At 34.8% G+C, this 14,445-nt stretch overlaps 2 protein-coding genes across 3 annotated transcripts in view; one reads left to right on the top strand and one right to left on the bottom strand.

The window, feature by feature from the left end:
* Positions 1-1,129, top strand: part of LOC143427893 (protein Wnt-4) — a 45,989-nt gene extending 44,860 nt beyond the window's left edge. Inside the window, exons 7-8 of the mRNA XM_076902393.1 lie at positions 136-367; positions 860-1,129. Coding sequence (XP_076758508.1) covers positions 136-367; positions 860-1,061 — 434 coding nt within the window. The 3' untranslated portion in view covers positions 1,062-1,129. The remainder of the gene's footprint in view (positions 1-135; positions 368-859) is intronic.
* A 2,931-nt stretch (positions 1,130-4,060) lies between these two features.
* The window catches only part of LOC143427895 (B-cell receptor-associated protein 31-like), a 71,370-nt gene continuing 60,985 nt past the window's right edge, over positions 4,061-14,445 (bottom strand). For both annotated transcript variants that reach the window (XM_076902397.1, XM_076902399.1), the window contains exon 4: positions 4,061-4,076. The gene's annotated coding sequence lies outside the window, so the exon portion shown is untranslated. The remainder of the gene's footprint in view (positions 4,077-14,445) is intronic.

Here is a 14,445-nt window from a genome sequence, read left to right as displayed (position 1 = left end):
TCTGAACCACGAATGAACTCGTAGTAAACTAAATTTTTGTTAAAAATATGTTGTATCGTGTAATTGTAATTTTGATTTGATTTCTAATCGTTACTCCTGTTACTGTTACCTTAATTTAGTTTTATCATATACCAGGTATGTCTGGTTCGTGCAGCGTACGCGTTTGTTGGAGAAGACTACCTGCGTTCAGGGTAGCAGGAGCAGCCCTGGCCGCGTTGCACGAAGGCGCAGCGTTGGTACGATTGGCGCAACGCGGCGGAAGAAGACCTGCTAGATTGAGGCCTGCCCGTCCAGACCTTAAACTGCCTAATAAAACGGACTTGGTGTATCTCGAAGATAGTCCTGACTACTGCGAAAAAAATATCACGTGAGAAACTGATTGTTATTCTCTTTTCTTTTCTGTGTTACCAGTTATTGAAAACCATATCGTTAGGAGGTCGTATTTAATCTTTATTTATATATTATAATTTTCAAATCATTTCGTTTCATTTCACTTCATCGTGCAACGTATACATACAGCGGTATTAAATAAAAAATTTAAATAAAAATTATGAAATTTCATCGAAAAGGTAAGGGGCGCTAGTATCCTTAGACTAGCCTTCAAGACTACCAAATATAGAGGTAGAATCATCTTCACTCTCGCAGTCATGATCGTTAAGAAAACCCGTTTATACAACATCTTGCAGAATAAACTACAAGTCATCCATTATATATAATAATAGAGTTATATAATATAATAAATTTTGTACATTATCGTGATATTTAAGGTAATCTCAGAGATGACAAAATCAATAAGCCATTACCAAAACCACTTCTCGGTCGACATTGCCTTCCATTAAAACAAATTCTTTAATTCCAGACTCGGTATTCCCGGGACAAGGGGAAGGATATGTAACCGGACGTCCCTCGGGCTGGACGGATGTCGATTACTGTGTTGCGGCCGAGGCTACCAGACGAGAGTACGGGACGTGTCTGAGACGTGCAACTGTCGTTTCGTCTGGTGTTGTCACGTGAAATGTGAAGCGTGCCGGCACAAGCGAGAAGAGCACGTGTGCAATTAGGCGGGTGAGCAAAAGGGGAAGGAAAAAGCGAGAGAGATTGCATTCCGGTCGGCACCTACCGAAAGGTGCTTCACGACCCTCTACGTCGAGCCAGTTTTTCCACGTGGAAAAGGTGTATCCTCGATAGCAGGGTAGAGACCACTACCACCATTTCTTGTTTTTTCTTCGTTTCACTTGATTCATCGAGGCCTACCGACCAGGCTCCTGACACCGGCTCCTGAGTCGGTCGCGTGTCGATTACAAATAAAAAAGAACCGCCGCGAGAGGCTATGCAGTGTGAAAAACGTGTCACGTTATTGCGCATTCTGTGCCTGACAGTCAGAGTGTCGTAAGTCCACCGTGCTACGACAACCATCGACCTTGGGCGTGTGTGTCTACCATGTAATCTCTGGACGATTGGCGTGACGTATCCGTATTTATTTGCAATTTACAGGGTGTTGTGGGTTCGATGACCTTGGGTATCTTTGTTGCTCTTGACGATGTTCGACGAACGATATTTGCTAACCTCGAGCAACCTTGATATTTGTGTCGCAAGCCATCGCAAGTTATTCTCGCGAATAAAGTTTATGTACGTTGATGGGAGTTGTTAGATTTTGAGTAACCCCCTCGTCTCGAGAGACTTTGGATAGCGCTTAAAGGAATAAATTGTTGCGGCGCAAACGTTTCATTTCATTTAGGGTAAATGAGATTTTCCTTCTGTCATTGAACATATGTAATCGAGATATCCAACATAATCGTAACAAATGTAAACGTCCTGTGGAAGGAACTGCCAAGTCAAAAGTAAGTCCCTGTCAGAAATTAAATATGGAATCGTCTCAGTATTAGCGATCAGTCGCGACAGCTAGTACAAGATATCTGTAAAGTTGCAGTTACGTGGCTTATTATACTAGTCTGGCTCTCAGGTGCATCATTATTTATGTAAATATTAACACGTTGAGGATCGAAGATGAAATTTGCCCCTATTAGTATCAACAGGTAATGGCGAATTGGACTCGGGTGTAAGGACACGATTTTATAATCGCGTACAGTGCTCCTACTATACTATAATTTACGTAATCGTGTGACCGACGAGTTTCTTTTGTCCATCATTGAGAAGAAAAAGAAATAGAATAATGAAATATATTTGCGACACGCTGATCCTTCGCTCAAACTCAATATGTTAATATTTTACGATATTTGCGGACGCGAGGAAGAGAGAGAGAGAGAAAGAGAGAGAGAGAGAGAGAGAGAGAGAGAGAGAGAGAGGGAGAGAAAGAAAGAGAATGAAAGAAAAGAAGCGCGCGTGTGCTACAGCGTGAACGAGATCGAATGTCCAGATAAGCGAACGTTTGAACACGTGAATGATATAGAATAATATAGGCGTGATATTAGGCCACTCGACGACTATTCTTCCTTTCCGTCCTTTTTATTTCATCTTTCTTCCGTTCTCTTCTTTCAAAACTCTTCCGTGTTTTATCTCTCTTCCTCTTAATTTTCGTTCGTGCTCGCACGTTCGCGTACACCGCGAGAGTCTTATTTATATTCCAAATAAAAACCCCCACGATCTGTAGGTATCTCATTGTTTAACCAATGCTCTCTAGCGCGTGGAACAACTTTGTCTTCACCAAAAAGCCGAGGCGAACTATAGTTTCTGATAAAAGTATGCTTGTAAGCTCCGCAGCTGAGAACGGAAATATATTGCAAATGAAGCGAGGCGCCGAAAGGGCAATAAAACTGGAGCTTTTTAAATATTGTTTCAATTAAAATAATAGTAACAACGTTATCACACTGTACTCTACTGCGAAATGTCTGACGAACATTTAAGGAACGAACAAAACACTGCCAGCGATATTAACTGGCTCCATCCATTTCTTCCATACTTATCGTCCCGTACGATAATATTTAAAAAGTTCCAGCGCAACTTACGTGACTCGAACCTGATTATCGTTTTCATCGGCATATGCGTTTAACAAATACTTTTGCAACTCGCTGTATACGACTCGCGGTACGTCGGTCGCCGGTATCGACAAACAATGCGAGTTACGAGGAGCGAGGCGGACTACGGGAGTGAGAGTCCAGGTCGAAGAAAAGAGAATAAAGAGCGACGAGGTACGCCGAGAGCCAGAAGAAAAGAAGAAAAAAAAAGAAAAGGGGAAAAGAGGACACGATAACGACGCGTAACCTCTCCCGACAGTTCGCCTCGTATCGCTCGATTCGGGAACAATACTGCCAATGACTGTACATACTGTCTTTATAATGTTTCGTAGATTTTACGTCCACGACTGTCGCGCTGTATATAAATAAGCGTATATGCACGTGCAACACGAACACACGTGAACACGATCGACGTTCAATTACATTTCATCGAATGCTACGTCGTGAGACAAAAGGCGAGACCATTCTCTAGAGTTGTGTTTTCCATTAGCCACCCTGTTTACCTTTGTTTCATTTTATTTTACTTTTTCATTCATTGTCATGGAGTATAACGTTCATCGGAATATCTCTTTTAGGTATTTTTAACGTAAGAAAGATGTAAACGTTCTATAATATATCTCCTTTACGCGAAAGTGGAAGCTACTGTTTCGTCGTATTTCAGCCATGCTGATCTAAATAGGTCACAGTCTAGTCAATTACGAAGTTCGAATCGATCATGTACCGCGATTTCTCATACGATTGCTCGGTGATTCTTCGGTTTTTATACAGGAAATTTTTATTTTATTTTCGTTGTGTAGGTTTCACGCTGAAAACGTTTTTTCTTCTTCTCTCTTATACAACGACGTGTGTATATGCAGGATAGGGACATTTGAAACAAGCTACGTGAACTATTCTTATTTTTTACGATAGACTTCTTACTTGGTTTCTAGGTGATCACGATCTGATGAAAATATTATTATCAAATTATGCCCCTCCTCGAAACTAGGCAAGTTCGATTAGATATCGTAAAAATACTCTATCGTAAAAATAAAAGTTAGTCAGGTGGCCTGTCTTCAGTGATCTCTTCTCTCTGTGTATGTATATATAATTTTTTTTTTTTTACTGAAAATAATACATGTTTCTTAAACGGAGATTGATTTATTTTACGCTCATCTACGCGGTGATAGTCTTTTTCTATGAGTCGACGTGTGGTATTGAACAGTTCGATTCATTCGAAATTGTTTCTTCTGTTAAATATGGCGCTCTTTTCACGAAATTATATATATTGGCGTTCCGCATATACAAATGTTGCATTGCGCAAAGTAATTACAATAATATATATTAATTAATTACAGAAATATGATAAGGAGAGCACATGTTCCGATGCCTAAAGAAACAATGGTAACGTTGAAATCATGAAAGAGGAAAGAAATATATATATATAATACTAACAATTGTAAACGTTCAAGTAAGAAGAATTAAACACCCTGCATAATGTACTACATGAGTAATTATTCTCTGTTGCAGTGTCATAAACGAAAACGGCTGATCTAATTAAAGGAATATGGCCTTAAAAGAGAGAGGGAGAGAGAGAGAAAGAGGAGAGAGGGAGAGAGAGAGAGAGAGAGAGAGAAAGAGAGAGAGAGAGAGAGCGAGAGAGAGAATCGAACGAACAGTAAATGTCGATTCGTCCGTATGTTTGTAAGGATCTAGGCGATAAACGCACACGAGCGAGCACTCGTGCCATGAGATGACATGCAGAGTGCGGTATCGATAAACTGTAATTTATTTTTCTCTCCTTGTCAACGATAAAACACGCCAACATTGTACTTTCTAGCTTTCCTTTAGTGAATGAATGAATGAATGAATCAATGAATCAATAAATCAATGAATCAATGAATGAATGAATGAATCAGTGAATCAATCAATCAATGAATCAATCAATGAATCAATCAATCAATCAATCAATCGATCAATCAAATCTTATTGATCAAGTACTCTTGTAACAGTTACATCTCTTCATTAGCAATGAGATAACTCTAGCTCGTAACATTTGTATTTGTATGTACCTGTACTCTACGTGCATTTATATAAATACATATGCGAAAAGTGTCCGTAACTCAGCCGATCCTATCTATTCCACGTTTCATCACTTTACTTCTTTCAGACAGCCAACCAAGTACCATAAATAGCATATTGCCGATCGTTCAAAATTATCACCACGGCACCTACGAACAGTGGCTCAGAAAAAATTTCAAATCTTCCTCAAAGATATTTTCTACCTTTCTCATAGAAAGTTTGATCCAAAATTCGTACGTAACCATAGACAGATAAGCGTCATGATCCTTTTGCGTTGAATAAATCGCCTGTACACGCAGAATAAATAAATACATCACGAGTTGAGGTGCAAATGATAACTAAGGAAAGGTTAGCAGTACGGAAGTTCTGCTACATCGGTAATGTTTATCGAAAGCTCCGCAAAGGTAAGTAACCGATAACGCAGCAGCCAATTGACGATCTGAACTAAATCCTGCTAAACCTATACGTGGGTTATGATAAAAACGGTAAAAGTAACAATTGATACACGACGTTATTTGTAACACGATAAAGAAATCCATGTTAAGTAAATAACAGATATTATAATGAATTTTTTACAATTATGCACTTCTATCAAATTATAATATTAGAAAATACTGCAGGGTGACGACCGAAGTAGGAAGTCACACAGGATGACATCTAGACTAAGTTAGCATAGGTAAAATAAAGTAAAATAGCTTAAGGGTAGTTTTAAGATAGTATAATAAGAAAAAAAGATCTACTCCTTAGCTAGCCTCTAAGATAAGATAGTTGGTAAGATAATAAAGGTATTGCATAAGGGTAATGTAAGAAAAAATATAAAAAGAAGCATCCTATTCCTTTCGGAGCTTAAGAGGTGTACGGACGTCAAGAAAGCGAATAAAACGCAATTTACGCGAAATACACGTGGTAGTTGTTTCTTGAATAAGCTCTCCCATTTCAACGAACCGCCACAAAAGAGAGACTAGTTGCGTCATCTTTGTGAAAAAGATCAAACTGTTCGCATTTTTGTTTCAGCAGTGATTGAAAAAATGGCATCACTAGTCTATAGAAAGTTTGCTTCACTGTCAAGTTTACTTCACTATTGGGTACTACCACAGTATACAGTAACGCAACTGGCCCGATTTTGTGTTACAAAATTTAATGCACATGCGCGAAACAGGACACCGAATCGCAGTGCCATCTGAACTTCTGCCTCACTTGCTCTTTAGTTTTTCTTTCTCTCTCTTTCTTAGCAAACAAAAAGACGATTGAATATCTAACCAAACCTGAAGCTGAATTTGGAGGGAATTCAATATCTGTTGAAAGCTGCTTGAAAGCGTTGAAGCACGTTCAAGCTATTTCGAAGATTTTAGGAGAAAAAGGAAAAAGGAAGCAAAAAAGAATCAATTTAAAATAGTTGTTAATTTCTAAAAGTATTTTGATTAATAATTTAAGGGAATTCTTAATTTATTATAAATATTAATATTAAAATATTTACTTAATTATAAATATTTTAAATTATATACAGTGCTGGACAAAAGTATTGGCACAGCATGATTGTTATGATAAAAATGCTTATAACTATGAAACAAATTGTTAAAAAGGAAAAATTTGTTTACACGTTTATTTATTTATTATTCTAGATTATTATTTAACAGAAACAGTAATATAAATAAAGTGATATGCGAAATAATAACAAAAACATATTTATTGAGCGTTTTAAGCATGGACAAAAGTATTGGCACAAATGATTGAAAGTACTTAGAAATTAAAAATTAATATTTGGTTGGCCCTCCATTCCTCATGATAACTTCCTTCAATCGTTTTGGCATTGAAGTTACCAATTTTTTTGTAAAATCCGGCTCTATATTGTTCCATTCTTGTAAAATAATAGCTTTTAATTGGTTTTTGTTTGTTATATTATATTTTCTAATTTTTTTTTCTAATTCATTCCAAACATGTTCGATGGGATTCATGTCTGGACTCTGGGGTGGGGTATTTAATGTATGTGCGGTATTGTAAACGATCCATTGTCGTACAATATAGGCAGTATGTTTTGGATCATGGTCTTGTTGAAAATAAAAATCACGCGGGAGATTTAATTTATTAGCACTTTTAAATAAATTTTCCTTTAATATATTTAAATATACATATTTGTCCATAATCTCATCTATGAATACTAATTCGCCAACCCCAGACGCTGCAATGGAACCCCATACCATGACTCCACCTCCTCCATGTTTCACAGTGGCTTGTAAATGTTGTGGATCCATTTCCGTATTTGGCTTTCTCCAAACTAATACTCTGCCATCTGATTTAAATATATTAAATTTAGTTTCATCTGAAAATAATACGTTATTCCAGAATGTGGGATCCTTTTTTATAAATTCTTTTGCAAATTCTTTTCTCATCTTCCGATTCTTCTTGGATATGTATGGTTTCCTTCTTGCGACACACGCAGAATATCCCGCATCTTTTAACACTCTCCGTATAGTTTTCGAACTTACTTCTTTTTTATTTTCTTCATTTAACTTTGCTCTAAGTTGTGATGAGTTTAATTTACAATTTATTTTCACTTCCTTTACAATTTTCCGTTTTTCTCTAACTGTTAACTTTGAGGGACGTCCACTTCGATTCCTACTTTTGAAATCTGATTGATTCTCAAATCGTTTTACGACACTTCTAATAGTGAATCGACTTCTATTAACACTTTTTGCTATTTCACTATAAGATTTTCGCATTTTGTGCAAATTTAATATTATTTTTCTCTCTTCACTTGTAGTTTCTTTCCCTCTTCTTGACATTGTTGCTTGTTATATTTCCTATGTTGCTAATCGACTGAACTTAAGGATGACTGTTAGAAAAAATGACTATCAGGGAATCCCCTACCTATACCATCAAGTGACAATCGGATTTTTTTCGGAGAGATACAACTACACTAAATTTTGTATAATGTGCCAATACTTTTGTCCATGCTTAAAACGCTCAATAAATATGTTTTTGTTATTATTTCGCATATCACTTTATTTATATTACTGTTTCTGTTAAATAATAATCTAGAATAATAAATAAATAAACGTGTAAACAAATTTTTCCTTTTTAACAATTTGTTTCATAGTTATAAGCATTTTTATCATAACAATCATGCTGTGCCAATACTTTTGTCCAGCACTGTATTCTCTTTGGAAGCACTTTGATCTTAGCTTTGTTTCAGATGTTGCTGCATTAATTTTATAATTAAAAAATGGACATAAGAAAGAAGTCAAATTGTGCAATACTGGGATGCTTAAAACAATTCAACGTGAAGCGACATTATTTTAAATTTCCAAAGGAACAAGACAAGTATAACATGTCTTATAATATGCCTTATGATTTCTTGATGCCATGCTTCTTTTGAGTAGTATAATATAAATATATGTAATATATAAATTAATATGTTATTGATAAAACTAATACAATTTTATATTATAGATGGTTGAAATGGGTAGATGCATGTAAAAGATATGATCTATTATCTAAAGGTCCACAATATTCATTTAACAATATTCGTCTGTGCCATTTACATTTTGAGGACAAATTATTCAGAATTAATAAAGTTAGAGCTAGCCTTCATCCAGATGTTGTTCCAACACTATTATTGGGACGTGATACTAAACAACAGTAAGTTTAATAATAATTGTTAGTTTGACATAATTTCATTTAATGATTAAATTATTTGACACAATTTAATTTAATAAATAAATTCTTTTCAGAGATAATACAAATGTAATTGCAAAACAAAATGTAGCTACAGAAAAAGAAGAACTATCTAGGTATGTGAAATTGTATTTCATATTTTTTTGTTATAATTTTATATACAATTTTATAGTTTTATAATATATATCTCTTTTGTTGTAGTAATACATATGCAGAAGGGGCTATAAAAGTTGAAGAAGAGAATAGGTAATATATATTAATAGAATAATGAATTTATGTATTTTTAATTAGTAAATTTATAAATTATATCTAAATTGTTTTCAGGAATACAAAAACCTCTAAAATAATTCTGCCAACTTGCCATTCTGCTGCTAGTAATTTCGAGACAGAAGTAATGAAACCGTAAGTTTATACTTTTACTGTATTTTATTTTATTTTATTTCATATTATTTTGTTGTTTATTTTGTGTTAGCTAATTTATAATTATATAATTTTATATCATATATTTAAAAATCCTTTTTAATGAATCTAACAGATTTTAATATTACAGAGGCACATCTGCTGAGGAGCCAGGAACAAGCCTGATGACGACTCATACAAAGAGATCATTAGATGATAGTTTCAGAATAAAAAAATTACGTGAACAAGTTAAAAGATTAAAAACGCAAAATAATGCATTGCGTACACAAATTCGGCGATTACATGCGAAGGAAAGGGAAAGAAAATCAGTCAGCCCAAGTAGACAAGACGAATATAATAATTTGAGGGAATTAGGATGTAAGTTATTACCGGAAGATTTTAATAGATTATTAACAGCACAAATAGATGCACAATGTAAAAGTAAACATGGCAAAAGATATATGTTTGTTACCGATATATTTGTATACATAGGTATTAAGTATATATAAAATAACTTTAAAATAAATTTTAAAATAAAATATACAATGTATAATATATTTTTTGTATTTTTCATTATATTTTTTCTTGTTTATCTTGTATAATATTTATGTTCTTACATTTTTATAGTCATAGTAACATGTGTATTTTATATTTTTTCGATTTTTGCTTTCTTTCCTTGTTTTTCAGTGTATTAGAAATAATACATTTATTATTTTTATTAAATTTTGATTAACTAAACGTAAAAATAAGTTGGGCAGATAGAGAGTAAAAAAATGCAAGTGAGATTGAAATCCAGGTGGCACTGCGATTAAGTAGCTTCTGTCGCGCATGCGCACTCAATTTTATGGTACACCGACATCAAAGGTGCCGACAGAGAGTTTCGCTACTGTATACTGTGGTGGTACTACGATCGATTTTGCTGTCGTTTTGACTTCACTGTCGACGTCATTTTCGTTGCTGAAAAACAATGCTGAGTTTTCCAAAAGTTACTGTAAGCGATAAATTTAATCAAACTTTTCATAAGGGACATAAAAGAAAGAATAAAATAATCTGGTAAAAAGTTATAAACAATCCCACTGATGTAGGCAGTATAGCCTGCATCGTGGGTCACGAATGTACATGATGGCCACGAATGGTCCTACACAATCAAATACAGACGGTTCATGGACTGATAAAGTACAAAACAATATAAAAAACGCTGAAAAGACCATTAGAAGAAAGAAGAGCACCGATTCTATTGACTTGGAAGATAATGAAGTAAACGAACCTCAAAATCATGGCAGAAGAGAATTCAGTAACATCACTGCAAATAAACCACTAAACATCTATCTGGAAACACATAGTGGAACAGCACGAGTCGTAGTTAAAACGGGGGAAAAACTAACAGAAAAAAGGAAGAAGTTAGAGCCTCCTAATCCTTGCCAAAATTATCAGCGAGATAAAGGTAAGCGCAGAAGAGATCATGCCCTGCAAAAGGGAAATAGTTAAAGTCAAATTTAGAAATAAAGAACAAGCCAACTTCTTTGCACATAATGTCAGTCTGAAACACAAAGGACATGAAGAATTCATCCCTAGATTACAGGGTTGAAAGAAAAGGGGTTGAAGGAACAACCCTACTTAACTATATAAAGTTATCACAACCCCAACCAGCTCCATGGTGGAACTATGACTGCTTCAAAGCAGTTAAACTGTGAAAATCAGCTTTCAAGAAATGGAAACACACACACAACTTTCAAGACTGGGAAGCTTATAAAAAATAAACAGTAATAACCAAAAAAACAATGAAGAAAGCTAAGACACTTTCTGTTGTCAATTCGCAGAAGAACTAAGTCCACAAACCAACATCACCTACTTTTGGAAGATAAATAAAAAACTTTAAGTCCAAATGGACAACAGAACCACCAATCAACACAAACTGCAACAAACAACAGGAAGCAATAAAAGAGACAATAATAAATAATATATAATATATTACACCATACACAATACAAACAGTAAATCTGCACCAGGTCCAGACAGTATAGAATACAATATAATCAAATACATATCAAACAAAACCAGATTCCTACCATTAGACAGTTTCAACAAATTCTTCCTCAGTAATCAAATATCCTTTCTTAAGAAGGAAAAGCAAGGTCTGGACCATGTACTCTGGGAATGTTCTCGGTATATTCGCCAACAAGGTATTGCTCACGATAGAATTGATCTACTAATAGAAGAACTGCATCCCAGCTGTCAGAATACTATCAGAGTACCTAAAGAATTGTAAAGTACAAATATAGATATGAGTTAAGCGATGCTCGGCACACATACAAGATTGAAGGAATAAAGAAAACCCAAGTCTGAACAACATCACAAGAGAGAAAAAGAAACGACATGAAAGAATCAATGTAATCAGAAGAAATTTTAGTGATACAACAGCACTATATTTGTAAACCTATAAGGAGTATAGAATTATTTACCTGTTTTATATCGACATGCAATGTTCGTAATCAAATACTGTATATTGTAATATAGGCATTTAATTAGGCTACTTTTGGAATAAGATACTACATGACTAGAATAAATACTGTAACTCTCAACAATATGGTTAATCCATTCACTGCTAACTACGAGATATCTCATAGCGTGTACTGCAATTTTATAATAGATTGATTATGTAGGCATTTGGGGTCTGGTTTATTGCCATAAAATTGTCTGCTCGTCTTGAGCAGGTGACATAAATCAGACCCAAGTGTGTGTGGAAAACATGCCACACGCAAGCGGGGGAAACTTTCCCAAGAGGACACTATTGTCCTTAACTATGTCCTCTTGGGCTGTTCACATTTAGCATTGGCAAGATTAAGAGCAATAAAGGCTTGATACCGAATGTATTCTTTGAATCACCTCCTACAATTACAAATGGCTATTTGAGTTAGCAATGAAAAATTTATATACTGTAAAAAACATATTAATTATCAATTTTTATTATAAAAATTATAACTTAGACGATTAGATTACAACATAATAATTACATGTATATGAATGTATTATTAAAATTTAAAAATACTTTTGTTGCATTTGCTGTGTATAATGAGCTTTAAAGCAAGATCAATGCAAAGTGCTGGGTTGTTGAGGAATACCGGACAAAAATACCTAGTTTCCTTGTATTGTTCTTGTTTTGTATACACTCGACATGATTTTGTAGGCATCTTTTTCTTTTCTGTGGGGGAAGATGTTCCAAGTAATGAAAATCAGTTTTATTCTTATTATAGTTGCTACTTCTTCCTGCATTGCTGCCATGGCCATCCAGTAAATGCATAATAACCGATTCTCTAAATTGAAACAGCGTCATCTTTTTACTCCCTCGATTTCTTTGGTTGTACAACATGTACGCACTTTACAGGAAGATTTCGAAGAAGTACAACGCAATCTTTTTGTACCAACCGTTCTCTTGAGGAACGAGTAGTAAGTTGTTCAGCGTGATCAACACTTAGCATTCCCAACATATAATCTCTGACTATATCTGGTTTAGTAGAAATTTTTCCATTTTTACTTTTTACTTGAACCATTTCACTTGTATGCATGTTGGATATAGTCAGCACATCCTGTTTATCCTTCCATTTGTTGACCACAATGAATCCTGATCTCAGCCATTGAGATTCTCCTCGATTCAGTTTCCTTTTGACCAAATTTTCTGGATTTCCCTTCCGTTTGAATCTTAACGTGCCACAAACATATGTTGACTCGCAATACTGGAGACTGTTATTTGTTAGGCAGCATAGTGATTGCTTCCCTAAACAATTTTATTCAAAAAAGATTCTGTTAAAAACAGATTGAAAAAGTTCCCAGGCGATTTGACATTGTCTGGAATTATCAACTTGGGATTTCCCCTAAATTCGAACTGTGATGAATTCCTTTTATCGGTTGTCCATTTATAAATGGATACAGATCTATCCGTATCATCTTGAAATGTGCCGTTTGGTGATGCTTTACCGGTAGAACTATGAACTGCTCACTCAAGGAAGCTGATTGAATACTTCGAGGCTGTTTTGCTGGGAAAGATCTTATTTCGCCTTCACTTTCAGAAGTGGACTCGGTTTTGCACTCTTCACTTTTTACCGAAAAAGTGTCGCTATCGTCCTCAGAGAACTCTTCCTCGTTGACAGAAACTTCTTTTTCAAAAAATATTGATTCTTCTTCATGATCCATTATTCTGGATTGAGAAATCAAGTTATTTATTTTTGTGAGTTTCATTCAAAAATTTGAATTTATGTAGCTAACATATGTACATGTACTTATGTTAATGCGCTACACTTAATTTTTTTCATAAATATTACTTTCTAAATATCACATCTGTTAAAAATAATACGTTTTTTTTACATATAGCATGATTATTACGAATAAATATTATAGTATATTATGTTAGATAGAATTTATATTGTAGAAATAATGTAACATTATTTTTACAGTATAATTTGTCATAACATGACAAACTTCTCTTACTGACGACGCTATTATGCTAAGGACTACGCATTAGGTTTAAGTTATTTGCAATTCGTTTTAAATTTAGTACACTCTTTTCAACGTTTCATCAATTTTTTTCTTCAGAGCGATTTCTCAATTGATCGCTCTAAATTATAGAAGGGTGGACAAGGATGGTACAAAGCTTTTAATTTTTTTACACGATCAAGTACTTGTTCTGTATGTTGTCGGTATTAAAAGAAAAAAACTTGCAAAATGCAACCCTAGACACAAATAAATTAATCGCTTGTGTTGATGTCTATGGAAATTAGCACAGATTGTTCGCGCCTTCTATTTATGTCCCAAAAGCAAAGGAAAATGTCATCTATAGCGGAAAAGATGTGTGCACGCCCCCGCCTCGATTTCACTTCTTTCTATGCTCTCGTGTAATACGGACTTCCGCGCAATTAATATTATCCGCCATTACTTTTGTATCCACGAGTATTAGAATCGCTCGCATTTAGCTTTAAGAGTTATTTAGCACGTCGTTAATAAAAACTGTTACATAAAGCTAGTGCGTATTCTATTCCTCGAAAAATACACGATCGATTAACTCGGAAATTCCTTAATGCGACCGATAACATAGGGTAATGGCGAGTACAACTCCCTACACTATGATACTATTATAGGTATGTCGCGGGGAAACTATCCTGAGATAGGTACTGACATATATGAAATACGGTTCCATTGGTAATAATTCAACTGTCGTTATTCTAACCACCGACGAGATTATAGATCTCATCATTTATCTTACGATAAACTATATTCTCGTGTTCTCCAACACTGACCGCACGAAAAATAATTAATGCAGTTATTCGAAAAAATATCAATTTTC

This window comes from Xylocopa sonorina, chromosome 10 (assembly GCF_050948175.1).
Source record: "Xylocopa sonorina isolate GNS202 chromosome 10, iyXylSono1_principal, whole genome shotgun sequence".
NCBI classification, from domain to species: Eukaryota; Metazoa; Arthropoda; class Insecta; order Hymenoptera; family Apidae; genus Xylocopa; species Xylocopa sonorina.
Note: the sequence above shows the minus strand (reverse complement) of the source record. Positions and strands in the feature narration are given on the sequence as shown.